The sequence below is a fragment of the Bos indicus x Bos taurus genome, chromosome 7, assembly GCF_003369695.1.
Source record: "Bos indicus x Bos taurus breed Angus x Brahman F1 hybrid chromosome 7, Bos_hybrid_MaternalHap_v2.0, whole genome shotgun sequence".
Classification (NCBI taxonomy): Eukaryota; Metazoa; Chordata; class Mammalia; order Artiodactyla; family Bovidae; genus Bos; species Bos indicus x Bos taurus.
Genome location: NC_040082.1, coordinates 89,691,538 through 89,713,364, shown reverse-complemented (window position 1 = coordinate 89,713,364; position 21,827 = coordinate 89,691,538). Strand labels below are relative to the sequence as shown.

Sequence of the window (21,827 nt, the reverse complement as noted above, 5' to 3'; positions counted from 1 at the left end):
TTCTTTCTTTCTTTTTTTTTTTTTTAGACACTTTCTTGACTACGAATCCAAGTTTGGGACCTAAGCCACAGTATACAATAACAGTATAGATCACAAGTCCCTTGAAAGTCTATGATCCGATAGATTAGGTTAGTACTTCTAATTCCCAAGGAGTTATGAAATGGTCGAAGAGACCAAAAAGTTTGACCAAGAAAGGAGAGTTCGGTCCACACGCTTTGCCCATTTCTGGTCGGTTCCCGAAGGAGACATTGGGTGCCTCTTGGCATTGGCAGGTCGGTATAACGCCCCAACAGGTTTCTGCCATAAGCCCTATGAGATCACCGTGGAACCGCAGAGCAGAGCTCCTTACTTGTTTCACGCAGGGCATGCCATTCATTCACACAAGCACACGGTAGAGTTAGTAAAGCACAGCAGAAAACGTGTTCGCTAAGAGAACAAAGAACTAAAGCTCCAAGCATCCTTACCTTGTCCTGAAGGATCCCGGACGAGCCCCCAAGATGAAAGGTTGTTGTTGAATCACGCGAATACACCAGGATTCTTGGCCCCCGGAGGAGAAGAATTCAATCCGGGGCCAGAGACGAGGCTTGATCGCTCAGAGCTTTTGTGTAATAAAGTTTTATTAAAGTATAAAGGAGATAGAGAAAGCTTCTGACATAGGCATCAGAAGGGGACAGAAAGAGTACCCGCTTGCTAGTGTTAACAATGAGGTTATATAATCCAAAGAATGTCTGGAGGTTGTAAAGACCTCATCAGACCCACTCCCATAATTTACATTTTAAGATAACACTGTCCTCAGGCAAGATACGTCCTTGTAAAGACCAGGTCTACTCCCATAATTAACATTTTAAGATAACAGAAGGTTGAATCCAAAGACTGTCCTTAGGCAGGATACATTATTGGTATATAATCCTAAGGAATGTGGAGAAAGAAAAGTTTGTCCTTTCTTCCTCCTTGGGAATTCCAGACCCTTCTCTCCTTGGGGACCCCTAGACTCCCTATCAACCTGCCTAGGAAATAACTCTCTCAATACCACAGACTCAGGGGCTTAAACCAACACACATTGAGCCTCTTAGTTCTAGAAGCAGGAGCATGGAATCAGTTGGTCCGTCCAAAAGCAAGGTGTCTGCCAGGGCCCTGCCGCTTCAGGGGTTCCAGGGTAGAGTCCTTCCTGCCTCTTCCAGCTTCCGAGCCTCGGTGTCCTTGGCTTGTGACCACATCACCGTAGTCTCTGCCTCTCTCTTCACACAGAAGCCTCACCCCTGCTGTCTGTGTCAAAGCGCGCTCTGCCTCCTCATGACAACACAGGACATCCTCCTCCTTGGGTGATCCAGGATCATCTCTTGTCTCAAGGTCCTTCATAATCCCACCTGCAAAGTCCCTTTTGCCATGTAAGGAACCACACTCATGGGTTCTGGGGATTCGGACGTGGACACCTCTGGGGGTCAATAGCTAGCGTTCCACAATTCCCCAGATATTGCTGTCAGCACTTGCTTCACCCAAGCAGCAGGAGAGAGGAAGTCTGGCTGGCTTCAGCTCCCAGGTTGGAAACTTAGGCAACGTGGCTGAGTCTCAGGAATGATGGTCACCATCTATTCTATTGGTTAGGAGTCTCTGATCTAGCCACACACCGACAGGAGGGGATTACACAGGGCGTGACCTCTAGGATGTGGGATTTTGGAGTGCCTTAGGATCTGTCCACCACAGGCTTGAGTTCAGTGAAGTCTCCCAGCCAACCAGAGGGCTCTGATTGTGCAGCCTCTGTGAAGTGCAGGCATGTTCAAAAATGAATCATCAGATTCCAGGTCTGGCAGGAGTCTTAGCATCTCGGGTCTTTACGGACCCTCCTGCCACCTCCACTCTTCCCCCAGCTCACCTCTACATAGGTCTCAGTTTATGCCAATCCATTTGAGCAAGAATTCTTCAGAGAGAAAAATCTAAGACTTACCAACCTTCTGGAATGCGCTTTTGGCAAAATTATTTTTTTGGCTGCATAGCATGCAGGATCTTAGTCCCCTGACCAGGGACGGAACCCGCGCCCCCTACAGTGAAAGCACGGAGTGTTAACCACCGGACCACCAGGGAAGTCCCTTAGCAAAGTCTTAATGCTCCATGGTGCCGGTTAAACCTGTTCCCTCCTTGTCTGCGATGAGCAAGGATGGGCTGGTGGCCCTCAGCTCAGCGAGGAGGATGAAGTGCTCCCCATCTGGGCTGCTGTTGAAGTCATCTGAGGGTCTTTATCCCTGATACCTTCCTCCCACCCCCCCATAAACTCTGAAAATTCACCTGGGTTGGTAGTTGTCAATAGAGGAAACCTTGCCCCCATCAGGGGGCGATAGGTGATATCTGGAGATATTTTTGGATGTTGGCACTGAAGGATGCTCCTGGCATCGAGTGGGTAGGGACCAGGGTTGCTGCTCCACACACCAAAGGATTTGAGAAATATTGGTCAAGTCCAGGCATTCTCCTGAATTTATTTAGTGAGCCCTCTACTGGTTCTGAGGGCTTCTCAGATGGATCAGTGGTTAAGAACTCACCTGCCAATGCAGGAGACAGAAGAGATGCAGGTTCAATCCCTGGGTTGGGGAGATCTTCTGGAGGAGGAAATGGTAACCCACTCCAGTATTCTTACCTGGAGAATCCCGTGGACAGAGGAGTCTGGTGGGCTACAGTACGTGGGGTCCCAAAGAGTAGGACACAACCGAGCAACTGAGCATGCATGTGCTACCAGTTCTGCATTTTATTTTTACTTATTTATTTGGCTATGCTGGGTCTCAGCTGTGGCAAATGCAGTCTTTTTTGTTCTTGCTATTGTTGCAGCATACAGACTCTAAGCTTCAGCATGCAGAATCTAGTTCCCTGCCCGGGGATTGAACCCAGCCCCCCTGCCTTAGAAACACAGAGTCTTAGCTACAGGACCACCAGGAAAGTCCACCAGGTTCTGTGTGTTAAGCAAGCATCTCAGGGGATTGGGACAGACCTGTTTGGAGAAGCTCATGCTGAGCATCAGCGTTGGCACAGGAATAGGAGTTGTGTTTTCCAGGAGCATCTAACATGGCCCATAGGTCTTCTTAGATGGTCTGGGTTCCTTTCCTCCCATCCCGTGTGCCCATCTCAGGGAGGCCCTGCACAGCCTCTTCCGAACTGACCCCACACCCAGTCTAAGTGTACAGGAAAGATCCAGAAACATTCTATTTTGGAACCACTGGAAGCGTGGGGAAGAGGGAAATGGATTAAAAAAAAAAAATGGGGTCACTGTCAGCATCTCATCCCAGAATCCAGTGGCTTTTCTAGGTAACCCGATGAGATGTGTATCCTGGAGACTCGCTGCTTGATCCCACACGAGTGCTGTTGTTCAGTCCCTAAGTGGTTCTTACTCTCTGTGACCCCCATGGACTGCAGCACACCAGACTTCCCTGTCCTTCACTATCTCCCAGAGTTTGTCCACATTCATGTCCATTGAGTCAGTGATGCCAACCAACCATCGAATCGTCTGTCGCCCATAGGATATTTCTGAATATTACTGTCAGAAGTGTATTGAGTAAAGGAAAAAAAAAAAAGGCAATTAAACATAGATTTAGCATAAGTTGTGCCTTGGAGAAAGCTTCCAGGAGTGGGTTGAGTCTTGAGACTTAAGGCAGCTGCTGCTACAGTCCATGGGGTGAGGAAAACTGTTTTCTGCATCCCCACACCCTTGGTGCATAAATCCTAGGAGCTAGATGGCAAATCCCACCCGGATTAAGTCCAGTGGAGCAATGAGGTGGAAACAAGATGTGTCTCTCTTTTGCATAAGCAAGAGGACTCACCTGGGAGCAGTTCTGGCTCCTAGAGACACCAGGTGATGTCTGGGAGACAGACATCTGTGCTTATCACCCTGGGGACCAGGGATGCTGCTCCACACCCCCCAGTGCTCAGTTTAGTTCAGTTCAGTTCAGTCGCTCATCCTGTCTTGAATATCAGCAGGGCCAAGGCTGAGAAGCCCTGCCCTACAGCACACAGTAGACCCTTGATAAACATGTCAGAGAAACAAATATACCAAACCATTTTGCCAGCAGCAAAACATAATTTGTTCAGGAGAATTCCCTGGTGAATCAGTGGTTGAGACTCCGTGCTTTCACTGCCAAGGGCCCAGGTTCAGTCCCTGGTGGGGGATCCAAGATCCCTCAAGAAGCTTTAGTTCAGTTCAGTTCAATTCAGTCACTCAGTCATGTCCGACTCCTTGCGACCCCATGAATCGCAGCACACCAGGCCTCCCTGTCCATCACCATCTCCTGGAGTTCACTGATACTCACGTCCATCGAGTCAGTGATGCCATCCAGCCATCTCATCCTCTGTTGTCCCCTTCTCCTTCTGCCCCCAATCCCTCCCAGTATCAGGGTCTTTTCCAATGAGTCAACTCTTCGCATGAGGTGGCCAAAGTATTGGAGTTTCAGCTTCAGCATCAGTCCTTCCAATGAACACCCAGGACTGATCTCCTTTAGGATGGACTGGTTGGATCTCCTTGAAGTGCAAGGGACTCTCAAGAGTCTTCTCCAGCACCACAGTTCAAAAGCATCAATTCTTCAGCGCTCAGCTTTCTTCACAGTCCAACTCTCACATCCATACATGACCACTGGAAAAACCATAGCCTTGACTAGACGGACCTTTGTTGGCAAAGTAATGTCTCTGCTTTTGAATATGCCATCTAGGTTGGTCATAACTTTCCTTCCAAGGAGTAACCACAGCCTTGTCTAACTCAATGAAACTAAGCCATGCCATGTGGGGCCACCCAAGACAGACAGGTCATGGTGGAGAGGTCTGACGGAATGTGGTCCACTGGAGAAGGGAATGGCAAAGCACTTCAGTATTCTTGCCTTGAGAACCCCATGAACAGTATGAAAAGGCAAAATGATAGGATATTGAAAGAGGAGCTCCCCAGGTCGGTAAGTGCTCAATATGCTACTGGAGATCAGTGGAGAAATAACTCCAGAAAGAATGAAGGGATGGAGCCAAAGCAAAAACAATACCCACTTGTGGATGTGACTGGTGATAGAAGCAAGGTCCGATGCTGTAAAGAGCAATATTGCATAGGAACCTGCAATGTCAGATCCATGAATCAAGGCAAATTGGAAGTGGTCAAACAGGAGATGGCAAGAGATGTCGACATTCTAGGAATCAGTGAACTAAAATGGACTGGAATGGGTGAATTTAACTCAGATGACCATTATATCTACTATTGTGGGCAGGAATCCCTTAGCCATCATGGTCAACAAAAGAGTCAGAAATGCAGTACTTGGATGCAATCTCAAAAACGGATGCAGTCTCAAAAACGACAGAATGATCTCTGTTCGTTTCCAAGGCAAACCATTCAATATCACGGCAATCCAAGCCCAACCAGTAACGGTGAAGAAGCTGAAGTTGAACGGTTCTATGAAGACCTACAAGACCTTTTAGAACTAACACCCCAAAAAGATGTCCTTTTCATTATAGGGGACTGGAATGCAAAAGTAGGAAGTCAAGAAACACCTGGAGTAACAGGCAAATTTGGCCTTGGAGTACAGAATGAAGCAGGGCAAAGGCTAATAGAGTTTTGCTAAGAGAACGCACTGGTCATAGCAAACACCCTCTTCCAACAACACAAGAGAAGACTCTACACATGAACATCACCAGATGGTCAACACCGAAATCAGATTGATTATATTCTTTGCAGCCAAAGATGGAGAAGCTCTATACAGTCAAACAGCTTAGCAGGGCCAAAAAAAAAATGTTTTTTAATTAACTTGTTCACTGGCTCTAGAATGCTCCTGTTATCTTTGCAGTAAAGATTTCATCCCAACCTAGGTAACCTGAAAACCCCAAACTGAGTTGGCTTCCACGCCCGATCTGACCCCTCCCCAAAATCGACCCCAGCCTTTCAAAATGAATTATTTGAATCAATGATCAGAACACACATTGAACCCTCTGGACTTGGCCCCCGTATGTTAGAAGCTGAGGCCACCAGAGGGCGCGCAGGCGCCGCCTGCATCCGTGAGCATCAGGACCACAAAGAACACCGTCGCGTCTGACCCTGAAACCATCCGGACTTGAGCCTAGAAACGGCCTGCGTCCTAGAGTTTGGGAGTTGCACGTTTACAGCCAATTCTCGTTTCAGAATTTTAAGTCATCCTCAACAGGGACGTTCTGTGAAGCTCTGTGCTGTGGTGGGAACAAACACCACCTTGATTGCCTGATGTGATTCTCGGTCACAGAATGTGGGTCCCTGCCGTGGTGAGGTTGGAGGGTGCAGACCACGAATTATCTCAGCTTAGGGCTGTTCCCACCGTCTTTGTAAGCTCTCGCGGACCTGGGGAGGAGGTCGGAAATCTCTTTCTCCTTCTCATCACTGTGCTTCTTAAACTTTTTATCTGAGTGTAGCATACGTGCATACATTATAAGCAAACAGCTCAATGAGTTAAAAAAAAATTTATTTATTTATTATTTATTTGACTGCTCCAGGTCTTATTTTTTGCATGCAGTATCTATTAGCTGCAACATTCGAGCTCTTATTGCTGCATGTGGGATCTAGTTCCCTGACCAGGGGTTGAACCCACAACGTCCATTGGAAGGTGGAGTGTTAGCCACTGGACCACCAGGTCCAGTGGCTGACCACCAGTCCTGACATCGACATTCTAGAGCTAAGCATCTAGATACCCTAAAACCTCTGGATATACAATTTCACCCAAGCCCTGCTCCCCCTCACCACCACCCCCCCCCCACCGCCCTGGGAATGTATGCCCAACAGCAACCTTCATGAATTGCCACCCAGTGTCATGCAGAGGAATAATGGGGGCAGTGCCTTTAGCAAAGCCAATACTGAAAACTACCCATGTTCAACCATAGTTGAACAACCATGACAGAATGGCAGCTGTTTGGGGATCGGTGGTGGGGAGGGGCAGGAGGTCATTTTTTTCAGTGGGTGCAGTTTATGTTCACTATGTTGATTGTGAGGATGGTTTCTCAGGTGTGTACATATGTCAACACTTATCAAACTGTATACTTAGAATATGTGTAGTTTATTGTACATCATTTACACCTCAGTAAAGCTTTTCAGATGGGTATTTTTGGTGGGTATTTTTGGAGGGGCCATGCCACGTAACATGTGGGATCTTAGTTCCCCAACCAGGGGGACTGCCCCCCTACAGTGGAAGCAAGGAGCCCTACCCTCTGGACCTATAGGGAATTCCTGTTCAGCTGGTTTTATTTCCTATTTCCATGATTATCTGCACAGCTTGAGTATCTTTTCCTGTATTTATTCTCCTCTTGTGTTTGTTCTCCTAAGAATTGTCTGTTCATTTCCCTTCCCATTTTTATTTTGGGACGTTTGCTTGCTATCAAGAGCTCTATTTCATCTATTTTCAACATTTCTTCCTGGCCTGTCACTTATCTTTTGAGCTCATTCAGAATCTTTCATGATGGGAGATTTTTCAAGTACTCAATGCAGTCAAATTTGTCAATATTTTTTTCTATTGTAGTCTGAAGATACCTGCTCTATTTATATAGGTCCTGGAGTCTAGGAAGCTTTCAAAAATATGTCTGGAACTAATAAAAGCTTGAAGCTATGCAGTTCCTTCTCTGAGCAGCCTCCTCCTCTAAACATTTATGAAAAAATATTTCACATTATTGGAGGAGGAAATGGCAACCCACTCCAGTATTCTTGCGTGGAGAATCCCATGGAGGAGCCTGGTGGGCTACAGTCCACGGGGTCGCCAAGAGTCAGACACGACTGAGTGAATAACACACACATTGCCCTTTATGAATTCTCGTATAGGAGGGGGTCCTGTGGGCAGTTACCTAGTGTGCTGTAGTTATGAATGATCTTTCTTGTTGTTGTGAATTATGGAAAACAGAAAAAGAGTCAAGTCACTGTGTGTCCAATGGTAAAAATAGCTACGACACGTATATTGGCTTCCCAGGTGGCACAGTGGTAAGAATCCTCCTGCCGATGCAGGAGATGCAAGAGAGTCAGATTTGATCCCTGGGTGGGAAAGACCCCCAAGAGTAGGAAATGATAACCCACCATGGACAGACGAGCCTGGTGGGCTGTAGTCCATAGGGTCACAAAGAGTCAGACACAACTGAGCGACTGAACACGCACGCACACCCCACAGATATACAATGAATACTATTCAGCCATTAAAAAATGCAAAATAATGCCATTTGCAGCAACATGGATGGAGATCAACATACTAAGTCAGTCAGAAAGAGAAAGACAAATACTGTATAACATCACTTAGACCTGGAATCTAAAATATGACAGAAATAAACTTACCTATTAAGGAAAAACAGACTCACAGACATATAGAATAGACTTGTGGTTGCCATGGGGGAGGGTGGCAAGGAGAGGCTGACTGGGGGCTGGGGATTAGCAGATGCAAACTATTACACACAGAATGGATAAACTACAAGGTCCTACTGTATAGCACAGGGAACTATATTCAATATCATGTGATAAACCATAATGGAAAAGAATATGAAGAAGAATGTATATATATATTGAATATATATAGCTGAGTCATTTGCTGTATAGCAAAAATTGGCAGACCATTGTAAATAAACTATGCTTCATTAAAAAAAAATAGCTACCATATATTGCATGTTTGTCATGAAGCAAATTCCATAGAGGCAGAAAGTGGCATTAAACGTTAAGAACTTATAGACTTGTCATACTTAAACTCTGCAAAGCCAAACTTAGTCTTCTGACACCTCCAATGTCTGTGCCTCCTCCAGTCTTTCCTATTTTAGTGAATACCACTGAGATCTATCTAACTGCTCAAACTAGAAAACTACAAGTCATCCTCAACACCTCCTACTCCCACAACCCACAGACAAACCAGCACCAAAGCCAAGTCCTGTCAGTTCACTCTCCAAGATGGTTTTCAGATTCATCCACTTCCCTGCATCTCCCTTGTCAATGCCCTTGTGTAAACTAGCATCAGTTCTTGGGACTTCCCTGGTGATCCTGTTGTTAAGACTCCGAGCTTCCACTGCAGGAGGCATGGGCTTGATCCCTGGTCAGGGGACTAAGATCCCACATGCCACACAATGCAGCCAAAAATAAAGAAATAAAAATAACCCAGCATCGGCTCTTCCTCAAATTCCTCCACTGGTCTCCCTGCCTTCACTTGTTCCCTTTACAATTCTGTCTTTCTGTGGATCAGGAATCCAGGTTCACTTAGCTGAGTGCTCAAAGTTCAGGATCTCTCAAAGGCTTCAACTGAAGTGTGGACATAGGTCTCAAAATCAATATAAAATGTCAGTTGGATCACAAGCTTCTCCTGCTTGTGCTTAGTTGCTCAGTTGTGTCCAACTCTTTGTGGCCCCATGGGCTGTAGACCACAAGGCTAGTATGCCCATGGGATTTTACAGGCAAGAATACTGGAGTGGGGTGCCATTTCCTATGCCAGGGGATCTTTCCCACCCAGGGGTTAAAACTGTGGCTCTTGTGTCTCCTACATTCTTTACCACTAGTGTCACCTGGGAAGCCCTCCCCAGCTTAGAATTTCTCAATGAGTTTTCATCACCGAATCACAGTGCATTGATGGGGAAATCCAAATGCTTTAACATGGCTTCTGGGACTGACCTTCAGCTCTCCTCATCACTCACCAGCATCCAGCCAGCCTGGCTTTTCAGTTTCCCCAATGTGGCCAGCTTTTTTTTTTTTTTTTTTTGCCATGTGGCATGTGGGGTCTTAGTTCCCTAACCAAGGATCAAACCCATGCCTCCTGATGGAGTCTTAGCCCTTGGACTGCCACAGAAGTCCTCTTTTTTACTTTCACATCAAACATTCTGTCTCCCCCTGCTACTCCTCACCACTCTTTATTTGGTTAATGCAGAACTCTTTTTTTTTTTTTCTGAATAATTCTTAGTACAATCTACAGTTTTCCCTTTATACATATGTATTGTTATCTTTTGCTGCATAAAAAATTACCCCAAAACTTAGTGGCTTACCACAACAAGGTTTATTAACTCAGTTTCTGTGGGTTAGGAAGCCAGGTTCACCTAGCTGAGTCCTCAGCTCAGGATCTCTCAAAGGTTGTAACCGAAGTGTCCACTGGGCATGAGCCCTATGAATGCACAACAAGAGCAGGACCCTGCTCTGAGATCACACATGGTTGTTGGCAGTATTCAGTTCCCTGCAGGCTCTTGTGCCAAAGATCTCAGCTGTTGGGCTAGAGGTCACTCTCAGTTTCTTGCAGTGTGGGCCTCTTCAGCATCGCAACTTGCTTTAACAAAACATACGAGCTGAAGGAATTTCCTGGTGGTCCCACGATTAGAACTCCATGTTCTCACTGCTGAAGGCCAGAGTTCATTCCTTGGTGGAAGGACTAAGTTTCTACAGCTGCATGGCGCAGCACCCTGCCCTCAAAAAGAAAAAAAAAAAGCAAGCTGAAAATGCAATAGAGAGAGTTGTGCTAGGAAGACAGAAGTCAGTCTTCTGAAACCTAATCATGAAAATGACATCGCATCACTTGACAATATTCTCTTCATTGGAATCAAGTCACTGGGTGTACCCTAAGATGGAGAAGGGAAGATTATACAAGGATGTGACTCCTAGGATGTAGGAGTCATTTGGAATCATCTTAGAGGTCTGCCTATTAAGTCTGCCTCTGTGCTAACTCACTCAATTGTGCCTGACTCTTTGCAATCCCAAGGGCTGTTGCCTGCAATGTTCTTCTGTCCATGGAATTTCCAACCCACTGGAGTGGGTTGCCATTTCCTCCTTCAGGGGATCTTCCTGACATAGGGATGGAACCAGCATCCTGTGTCTCCTACATTGGTAGGTAGATTCTTTACCACTGAGCCACCTGAGAAGCCCCTATGGTGAGATATGCATAACATTAAATTTAGCATTTTCACCATTTTAAAGTACACAGCCCAGTGGCATTAAGCACATTCACATTGTTGTACAGCCACCATAATCTCCAGGACTTTCTTCTTTTCCCAAACTGAAACTCTGTCTCCATGAAACACTGACCCCCCAACCTCCCCTGGCCTCTGGTCCCACCATCTACTTCCTGTCTCTATGGATTTGACTCCTCTAGGACCTCCCGTGAGTGGAATTATACAGTATTTATCCTTTTGTGACTGTCTTATTTCAATTAGCCTAATGCATTAAGATTTATCCATATTGTAGCATTCTCCATTTTATTCTTAGTAACTCTCCCATGCCTGGCTCATGGTAGGCTGACAATAAGATTTTAGTTAACAAATGAATACAGTCTCTTCTTTCTTAAGTCTGGTTGCTTTTGGGGGGCTAATATCAAGATTTTTTTTTAAGTCTCCTTCTTCTTGTCTAAAAACTATCCATTTGTCCCAGCAAATTCACTCCTGGTTATATATCCTAAAACAATCAAACAAAAAAACCTCAAAATAGCAATTCACCACCCAGCACTTTATTTTTAAATATATTTTAATTTTATTGGAGTAAAGTTGATTTACAATGTTGTGTTTGTTTCAGGTCTACAGAAAAATGCCTCAGTTATACATATACATACATTCATGCTTTTTAAAAAGTGTTTGTTTATTTTTAATTGATTGATGATTGGTTTACAGTATCAGTTTTTCTTTCATATATCGACATGAATTAACCACAGGTGTACATAAGGTATTCATTCTTTTTTAAGATTCCTTTCTCATATAGGTTATCACGGAATGCTGAGTAGAGTTCCCTGTGCTATACAGTAGGTGCTGTTGGTTATCTATCATATATAGTAGTGTGTGTGTATATATCCCAAACCACCTCCCAACACTCTTGATAACCCTCTCTGGGCTCTATTACTCCAGAGCACTTGTCACCTTCTGATACAATTTTATTACTTATTATGTTTATCGATTATATTATGTCTCTTAGAACGTAAGCTCCAAAAGGGGAGAGAGCTTTGTTTTGTTGACAGAAGTTCTCCAAGAAAATATTCTGGCACATAGGAAGCAGAGATGTTGAAGGGATAAATCTGCTTCTTAAGCCGACAGGAAGGGCATCAGCAGCCAGGACGCTCCGAAAGGGACAGTCACTCGTAGTAAATCCTTTCCTGACAACGGCCAAGCCTCTACCCGAACGGGATTCAGCACCAGGAGCCCCTGGACAGCTCTGGAAGCCAAATACTTCTGGAACCCTTCCTCTAAGGTCTGAGTTTCCCACCGGAGCCGCCCTATGGCAGTACCCGCCGCTCAGTGGGAGGAAACTACTTTCCCTTGCCAGTAGGAGAGGTGGAGTCGCAGTTTGAGTGGCAACTGTAACAGCCAATGGCGTGGAGAACGTGGCCCGCGGCGCTTGGGGTGGCCAGTGGTCAGAGGCGTGGGCGGGGCGTGGGCAGCGGCGCGCCGAGCTACGGCTCGGCCAGGAGCCCGGCAGAAGGGTCGACACCGCCCGGCAGTTGAGCGGCAGACGGCTCTGGTGGGCGGGCGAGGACCCGACGGAGGTACGTGCGGGCTGGGCCTGGGAGGCTCGGGGCCAGGCGGGCTCTTCTGCCCGTTAGCCGAGGCCCCTCCTTTGATTTGCGTACGGTTTCCCCAGCGGAGCGCGACTTGTCTCCTGTCGAGCTGGGCGCCGGATGCAGCGCTGGGTACACAGATGGTGCTCAATAAATGCTGAGTGAAAGGATGAATGAATGAGACCGTCCCCTCTGCCTAGCCCCATTAATCCCCGGGTTGAGGGCGTCTAGGACACACTCACCTCAACGCTGCAGCCTGGGGCATCCTGATCCTCGGCAGGTATTTATTGGGCGCCTACTGTGTATCTGGCTTCGGACTGGGGAAGACAGACTCCTGGATCCTGTGGAAGTCGCAGCCCAAGGTGAGTAAGGACATTCGAGGATTTTATGTAGTTTCCTGTAGCACCAGTGATGCCTAGGGACGGGGTGTGAGATATCTCCCCCCTGGTGGCATCTGAACTGACTAGGGGACGCGGGCAGTGAGAACTGAGAGGTTGGGGAGCAGCCGCAGTCTCTTGTATTAATGGTGACATTTTCGGATCTGTTTAGGGCGAGATCGATTTCAGTTTGGCTCATCAAGTCCCATAAAGAGGTCCACATGCTTCAGCTCATCCGTTTGTTCAGCCAACTGATACTGAGCATCGGTTCTGCTTGGAGCCTTGAGGTGGGTACAGGCGGTACCATTTAGGGCAGGGGGAGGCCCCCTCAAGGGGTCCTGGAGGCAGCGATCTGAAAGACAAGCATTACTGGGAGGTTAGGGGAAAGTGGCCTGGGGAAGAGAGCAACAGGTGCAAAGGCCCTGAGGTGGGAGCAGGCTTGCCACAGTCAGGGACCACAAAGGCCAGTGAAGGGAGGCGGTGCAGAACCTTTGTTTCAGGGTAAAGCTGTTGGATTTTACATAAGGGCGAGGGGACCCAGAACATTGTACAATGATGGAAGTGTTCTCTTTGCTGTCCAGTATGGCGACTGCTAGACTCAGGTGCCTATTGGACACTTTTAATATGGTTAGTGTGACTGAGAAGCTGAATTCTACTGAATATTATTTAAATGTTTATATATATATATTTTTTGCCTACACTGGGTCTTAGGGTAGGCATGTGGGATCTAGTTCCCTGACCAGGGATTGAACCTGGGTCCCCTGCACTGGGGAGTCTTAACCTTAGTCTTAGTCCCTGCAGTGGAGTCTTAGCCACTGGGCCAGCAGGGAAGTCCCTATTTCTGCATTTTATTTAATTAACTTACACAGACACATGCGTCTAGTGACTGCCATACTGAACAGCGTAGCCGTGGAAAATTTTCTGCAGGAGACAATGATGCGTGCTAGGCCTGGAGTGGGTAGAAATACTGGGGGTGATGGGCTTGGTTTCTTGAGCTGGTCAGAGGACCAGTCCAACAGCTGATGCAGTTTCCCCTGACATTCACAGAGGCTGGACTGAGGCATGAGCCCCCAGCTGCGTGGTTGGACCCCCTAGCGCATTGTGGGACGGGAGTGTGCTCCCACACATGGTTTGGCCAGGCGGCGACCAGAGCAGCCGGGGGACGCCACCATGGTGAAGCTGTTGGTGGCCAAAATCCTCTGCATGGTGGGCATGTTCTTCTTCATGCTGCTTGGCTCCCTGCTCCCCGTGAAGATCATCGAGATGGACTTTGAGAAGGCCCACCGCTCGAAAAAGATCCTCTCGCTCTGCAACACCTTTGGCGGTGGGGTCTTTCTGGCCACATGTTTCAATGCTTTACTGCCGGCTGTGAGGGAAAAGGTAAGGCTCCTTGGGCTGGCAGTAGTGGCCCATGGCGCCTTATGGCCAAGCGTCTCTGCTGCTTTTCTTTCTTCCATTTTTTTTTTTAAACCGAGATATAGTTGATATACAATATTTTGTCAGTTTCAGGTATGCAACATAGGGATTCACAATTTTATAAAGGTTATACTCCATTTATAGTTATTAAAGGGCTTCCCTGGTAGCTCAGCTGGTAGAGAATCTGCCTACAATGCAGGAGACCCTGGTTTGATTCCTGGGTCAGGAAGATCCGCTGGAGAAAGGATAGGCTACCCACTCCAGTATTCTTGGGTTTCCCTAGTGGCTCAGCTGGTAAATAATCCGCCTGCAATGTGAAAGACCTAGGTTGGATCCTTGGGTTGGGAAGATCCCCTAGAGAAAGGAACAGCTACACACTCCAGTATTCTGGCCTGGGGAGAATTCCATGGACTGTATAGTCCATGGGGTTGCAAAGAGTCAGACACAACTAAGCAACTTTCACTTTCACTTTCTTCATAGTTATTAGAAGCTATTGCTATATTCCCCATGCTGTATAATACATCTTTGTAGCCTATTTAATCTTTTTAGTCTTTATTTTTTTGGCTGCACCATGTCTTAGTTGTGGCACATGGGATCTTCACTGTTACATGCACAATCTTCTTTGTGGTGTGTGGAATCTTTAGTTGCAAACTCTTAGTTGTGGCAATTTGGACTTTTGGTTGTGACATGTGGGATCTAGTTCCCCTATCAGGGATCAAACCCAGGCCCCCTGCATTGGGAGCTCAGGGTTTCAACCGCTGGACCATTCGGGAAGTTCCTATTTTATACATAATAGTTTATACCTCTTAATCCCCTACCCTTATCTTGCCCCTCCCCCATCTCTGGTGCTTTTCAACCCTGATACCAAGCTTAGGGACCTTGACACTATAAGGGTGAGGGGAAGTAGAAAATGAACTTGCTCTGTGACCATGAGCTGGTTGCTTTTCCTTTCTGGGTCTTACCTGGTAAACAAGGGGTTTGAACAAGACCTGGGGTTCCCAGATGGTAGGCTCATCAGTCGTTACTTGACCAGACCACTTGCACCAGGCATGTGCACTTTGTCCTGAAGCTGACAATTGTGGCCTCTTTTCAACTCCTGTATCAGTCAGATGTTTGCTGCATAACAAATTATTACAAACTTAGCATCTTAAAACAGCATATATTTTAAGACCACAGTTTCTGTGGGTCAGGAGTCTGGGTAACAACTTGGCTGCTGGCTTTCATGAGGCAGCAGTAGAGGTATCTGCTGGGCTGTGGTCTCATCCCAAGGTTCAGCTGGTGACAGGTTGGCATCTGAGCTCACGTGGTTGTGAGACATAGTTCAGTTCCTTCCTGATGGTTGAACTGGGGCACAGTTCCTCCCGAGCTCTTGGCTGGGAGCCACCCGCAGTCCCTGGCCACATGGGCTTCCTCACTGTGCCTTTTGCTTTTATCTACAAGTCCCATCCTGTGCCTGGACTGCTGACATTGAGGGCTGGGCAGTGTTTTGCACTTCTAAGCTTGTGTTCCTCCATTACAGAGCATGGGAAACTTGTGCACTTGGCATCAGTGAGGATGAGATCTGAGTCTTCTCTGGTGTACTCTGCACCCCATTCCTGCATTCTGACAGTGTCACCACCAGCCTGGACTACTGTAATGGCCTTGCCCCTCCCTGTTCCTCTCCAGCGCACAGGGCCCTCTCACAGTCCTCCCAGAACCACTCCTGTGCCGCACCCCTGCCCCAGACTCCCCAACACCTCAGTGGGCCAGGCCCCTCCTCCTGGCCACCTGCCAGCCCCCATCAGAGCTCCTGCTTCATGGTCCAGTGTGGCCGCCATGGACCTGGACCATTCCAGCTGGTCAGGTTTCAGTGAATTGAAATTGAACACAATTCAACAGGCCAGTCCTCAGTTGCACCAGCCACATTTCAAGTCCTCAAGGGCCATGCGTGGCTGGTTGGTTCCATGTCAGACAGCATAGACAGAGAACATTCCATCATCTGGAAGGTATTGGATGGTACTGGCTCAAGGGGTCTGGTGAGGACAGCCAGATGTGCTGGCGAGCCTCTTATTGGTTCTCAGCACCTTCACCCAAGAGGGTGGAGTGACGGGGGCCCCCAGAAATAGCCTCTGAGTCATTTGGAAGCAAACCCATGGAGGCATCAGGGCCAGAAGGCCCGACTGATGTCATGATCTGGAGGCCAGAAGTCCAAGACCAAGGGGTCAGTGGTCTGGGTCCTTCTGAGGCCATGAGAGTGAGTCTGTCCCGTGTCCCTCCTGGCTTGTGGGAATCGTCTGCAGTCCCTGGTGTCCCTGGCCCTTTGCGAGCATCACGCCATCTCTGCCTCCATCATCACATGGCCTCTCCCTGTGTGTCTCTTTGTGTGTCTCCTTTTCTTTCTCAGAAGGACACCTGTCATTGGATTCAGGCCCCATCCTTATCTGGGAAGATGTCATCTCAAGATCCTTATCTTATGAATGAGTTTCCTGGGGTGACCATGACAGAAGATCAGAGATGGGGGGCTTGAACAACAGACACTTACTCTCTTCTAGGGCTGGAGGCCACAAGTCTGAGATCAAGGTGCTGGCAGGGTGGGGCCTCCTGTGGCCTCCCTCCCTGCCTTGCAGACAGCCATCTCTTGCAGCCTCTTCACAGGATGGCTCTTCTTCTTCCTGTTAGGACACCACCTAGTGGCTTAGGGCTGCCCCAACAGCTTTCTTTTAACTGAAGCTCCTATTTAAAGACCTTTCCTCCAAATAGGGTTGGTTTTGAGGCACCAGGCTTAAGAGTCTGCCTGCAATGTGGGAGATCTGGGTTCAACCCCTGGGTCAGGAAGATCCCCTGGAGAAGAGAATGGCAACCCACTCCAGTATTCTTGCCTGGGAAATCCCATGGACAGAGGAGCCTGGTGGGCTACAGTCCGTGGGATTAGAAAGAATTGGACACGACTTAGGACTCACACACACACACTTGAGGCACTAGGGGTTGGGAGACTTTCATATAAAAGTTTCTGTTTGTCAGGGACACAGCTCAGCCTGTTGCACCTCAGTTATGTCTGCAAAGACCCTTCTTCCAAATGAGATCACTTTCTGAAGTTCCTGGTGGACATATCTTTAGCACACTACACTATTTTATTTTTTTAAATATTTGTCTGTTTGCTTGTTTTAGAAGCTACCTGTAGAAGGCTGGAGGAGTACAGAAAGGAAGAATATCTTAAAGGGTATCAAATGGTTGCTTTTATTTTTTATTTTTTTGGCCACACCGAGCAGCATGCGGAATCTTGGTTTCTCCAGCAGGAATCGAATTCATGCCCCCTGCTGTGGAAGCATGGATTCTTTTTTTTTTTTTTTTAACTACTATTTATTTATTTACTAATTTTTGGCCATGCTAGGTCTTCTGGGCTTCTTACTGAGGTGGTTTCTCTTGTTGCAGAGCACAGCTTCAGTAGTTGTGGCCCAGGGGCTTAGTTGCCTCAAGGCATGTGGAATCTTCCTGGATCAGGGATCGAACCTATGTCCTCCTGCATTGGCAGTCAGATTCTTAACTACCAGGCCATCAGGGAAGTCTCTACACCATTTGCAAGTTGGTCAACAGAGTGGAAGTGGCGTGAGCCCTATTCCCTTTCTAATAGATTTTTTTTTCAATCCATCGAGGATGAGTCACTGTCCCCTTCCCCTTTTAAAACCTGTATGAAGTGGGTATTTCTGTTAATTGAATGGTCATATCTGGTGAACCTGTTGTGTGGGCAGTGGGGTCACAGCCTCTTGCCTCTGAACCTCTCCCATCCTTTCCCCCTGGCACCCTCCGCTCCAGCTCCAGGAAGTCCTGACTCTCGCGCACATCAGCACCGACTACCCGCTGGCCGAGACCATCATGCTGTTGGGCTTCTTCATGACTGTCTTCTTGGAGCAGCTGGTGCTGACCTTCCGCAAGGAGAGGCCGGCCTTCATCGACCTGGAGACATTCAATGCCAGCTCAGATGCTGGCAGCGACTCGGAGTATGAGAGCCCCTTCATGGGCGGCCCACGGGGCCACGCACTCTACGCGGAGCCACATGGGCACAGCCACGGCCTGAGCGTTCAGGAGCTGTCACGCTCCAGCCCGCTGCGGCTCCTCAGCCTGGTCTTTGCCCTGTCGGCCCACTCGGTCTTCGAGGGCCTGGCCCTGGGCCTGCAGGAGGAAGGAGAGAAGGTGGTGAGCCTGTTCGTGGGAGTGGCCATCCACGAGACGCTGGTGGCCGTGGCCCTGGGCATCAACATGGCCAGGAGTGCCATGGCCTTGAGGGACGCAGCCAAGCTGGCTGTCACCGTGAGTGCCATGATCCCACTGGGCATCAGCCTTGGCCTGGGCATTGAGAGCGCCCAAGGCATGCCCAGCAGCGTGGCCTCTGTGCTGCTGCAGGGCCTGGCGGGTGGCACCTTCCTCTTCGTCACCTTCTTTGAGATCCTGGCCAAGGAGCTGGAGGAGAAGAGCGACCGGCTGCTCAAGGTCCTCTTCCTGGTGCTGGGCTACACTGTCCTGGCTGGCATGGTCTTCATCAAGTGGTGACCACTCTGCCCCCACCCAGCCGGAGCCCAACAAGATGCACAGGGCCCTGCCCCACCTCCCCTGAGGGTCAGAGCTCAGCCCCCAGGCCATGCCTGCACATAGAGGGGCCGCCTGGGACCACACTGCACCCCAAATCCTGCACCCTGAGCCTTGGGGCCCCACTCTTACTTTTACAAATTCTTCTCTTAAAAGTATTTCCCAAAGCCGTGTGGCCATGTCATCCTCGGGCGTGGAGATCTGGTGACTCATAGGGGAGGTGGGGTGGGACCCAGACCCTCCTCCCCCAACACTCCAGCTTGGATGATATGGAAGTAGCCAACCTCTGTCCTCCTTGCCCGTGGTGGCCAGCTGGTAAAGAATATGCCTGCAATATAGGAGACCCTGGTTCGATTCCTGGGTTGGGAAGATTCCCTGGAGAAGGGATAGACTACCCACTCCAGTATTCTTGGGCTTCTCTAGTGGCTCAGATGTTAAAGAATCTGCCCACAATTTGGGAGACTGGGTTCGATCCCTGCATCTGGAAGATCTCCTGGAGGAGGGTATGGCCTACCCATTCCAGTATTCTTGCCTGGAGAATCCCCATGGACAGAGGTGCCTGGCAGGCTACAGTTAATGGGGTCACAAAGAATCAGATAGGACTGAGCGACTTAGCACCTGTGGCCACCCTCAGCCTCCCCTGGAGCCCTGCAGCACGAAGCTGGCGGAATGTCCCCAGGGTTAGAAGAGGGGCCAGGCTCTGTCACGTGACACCCTGAGTGGTTTCCATTAGGAGGGCCCTTCAGGGAGCCTCTGTTCAGGGTTAGTTGGAGGCCCTGTTCAGGGTTAGTGGTTCCTGCTGCCTGAGGCTGTGCTTGGTGGGCGGAGGTATGGTTTCAGGAACCCTGGAGACACCTTGTTCCCTGTTTTCGGTGCGGCCTGCCTGCATGGGGAGGTTGTCCCCCAGGGCCTGGGGCTGAGCTCTTTGGTTCTGGCCCAGAGAGACATATGGGCAGGTTCCAGGGGCCTCAGTCCTTGGTTCTTGGCCTCAGGTGCCCAGGGACTCCCGGCAGGCCAGGGTCAGGGGCCACGTGACTCAACTCCCCCCACCAGGCACAAATGAAGCTCAGGTTCAGGAGCGTACGGGACTAACAGCCCTGTGGGGTTGGCATACACCCTCCCCTCCGTAGGAACGAGCTGTGTTAGTGTTGTCGGGGCAACCAGCAGGCGCCCCCAGGGATGAGCCAGGGCTGAGGGCCCTTTCTGGGGACTTCGCTGCGTCTCTGGCACAGCCTTGGCTCCCCTAGCCCTGACCCCGTTACGCATACCCTTCCTGCCACCTCCTTCTTTCATTCAGCCAGGGGCCCAGGCCCCTTCCTAGAATCTCTAGTCTACTCCTGTCTCAGTCAGGGTCACTGCCCAGACCCATGCCAGCAAGACCTGCTGTGCAGTGGGGTTGTTTGAGCTTCCTGGCAAGGACAGGCCCCTGTGCCCTGTGGGCCTGGGCTCAGCAGGTGCTCTGGCCCCGGGGTGTACCTGGAGCACCTAACTGTTGTTCGAGCAGGCACCCCAGGTCCTGGCCTGCTGCCGCTAGCCAGGCTCCAGAAGCATGAGAATGCACAAGCTCCATTAGTTTCCCTGCCAGTCTCAGGGAACAAGGGTGTATGTCCAAGCAGCCCCACCACTGCTGATGGAACTATTGGGCCTGTTTCTAGGAACATCAATCTGGCTTTTACCAGGACCCAAATCTCAACCTCACCTGGCCTGACGCTGTCCCCATGCCAGGCAAGCGACCCCCGTGGGGGTGGGAGCATCACCTGCACCTTGTCCTAAACCCAGCGTTGCTGGTGACTGCCTGCCCCTGCTTCACTCTGCCCTCAGTGGGCAGTACCCAGCAATCTGCTAGATTCCAGGGCCTGTCTTCAGATGGAGGGGTGTGGCCCATGCAGTGGGTCCCTCAGGGGCTCCTCTCCCCAAATCCAGTAGGAACCTCCCATGTGGTCTGCTCTAGGAGTCCCCACTCCATACGCCTCCCCATCACCTAAAGCACACACACAGCAGGGTCCCTGCTCTCCTGCCTGCCATCAAGCTCCTGGGATGTCCTGGGGACACCACAGGCCTGTCCACCCCTCAGTCCCCACATTTTCCCTTCCATCCCCCTACTGGAGCCCTCAAGGCCCGGTCGTTCTCTCTCACTCTGAGCCAGCTTATGGACCAGGAAGGGCACTGCAGCACCAGCAAAGAGGGGGAACCCCAGTGGACCCCACTCATGCCTTGGACACTGCCACCCCAGTCCCTGGCGTCCTTGGATCCCCAGCCTGCCCAGCCTCTGTCTGTTGGGCTCTGGCCTCCCTCCAGCCCCAGGAGAATTGCTTCCAGGCCCCTGGGGATGCTGGAACCCCCAAAATTGGGGAGGAGTGCTGTGTGGTGTAGGAGAGGACGCAAGCTGTCTCATCCACCAGCCTCCCCCAAGGCTACCCCTCCTGTCTGCTGTTGGAGGAGCCAGGGTCAGCCCCAGGGTCTGCTGCTCACTGAGATGATGGTGTCAGTCAGTTGTGGTCAGCCCTCCCCACTTGGGGTGAGGGTCAAAGCTGAAAGTTGAGGTGAGAAGAGAAGTGGTCATCTCATCCAAGAGGGGCCTGGGGGGGCCAACCTCACTCCTGAGGGCCCCTGGCCGAAGTTGGTTGTGTCTGGTCTAGACCAGGGTCTTCTGAGGACAGCTTAGTGGCTCCACCTTCCCACGGGCTCTGACATGAGAGTGCCACGTGGTGACAGGAGCTTTGGCTGAAGGAGCCTGTGGGTTGGAAACCCACCTCCTGGGACCCCGGACCAGCCCTGACACAGAACTGCACACTGGCCACAAGCCTTCACCCATCTCTATTTAACTTTGCACCTTTGAGGAAGTGTCACTCTGAGCTCTGTGTGTGTCTCTCACGGAGGAGAAGGGGGCAGACACCTGCTGATGATCTGTTTAAGGTGTTGCGTGGCGACCAGGCACAACCACCTTTGCTTGGACGTGAGCAATCCCAGATAGTACAAATGCCTTTCTGTTTGAAAAATAAAACACAAAGCTTTCAGCACAAAA

General features: G+C 49.5%; 1 protein-coding gene across 2 annotated transcripts; it reads left to right on the top strand.

The window, feature by feature from the left end:
- Nucleotides 1–12,307: 12,307 nt before the first annotated feature.
- Nucleotides 12,308–21,827, top strand: SLC39A3 (solute carrier family 39 member 3). 2 transcript variants are annotated; one of them, XM_027547145.1, is made up of 5 exons: nt 12,308–12,434; nt 12,727–12,808; nt 12,996–13,110; nt 13,871–14,203; nt 18,032–21,827. In XM_027547145.1, the coding sequence occupies exons 4-5, from the start codon at nt 13,994–13,996 to the stop codon at nt 18,764–18,766; spliced, it is 945 nt and encodes a 314-aa protein (XP_027402946.1). In that variant the 5' UTR covers nt 12,308–12,434; nt 12,727–12,808; nt 12,996–13,110; nt 13,871–13,993; the 3' UTR covers nt 18,767–21,827. The 2 variants fall into 2 exon arrangements, with proteins under 2 accessions (XP_027402946.1, XP_027402945.1); XM_027547144.1 differs by having other exon boundaries at nt 12,530–12,808; nt 18,032–19,136.

Coding starts and splice junctions, on each gene's coding strand:
- SLC39A3 (XM_027547145.1), top strand. CDS start 13,994: ATGGTGAAGCTGTTGGTGGCCAAAATCCTCTGCATGGTGGGCATGTTC. Junction 14,204..18,031: donor TGCCGGCTGTGAGGGAAAAG/GTAAGGCTCCTT, acceptor CCTCCGCTCCAG/CTCCAGGAAGTCCTGACTCT.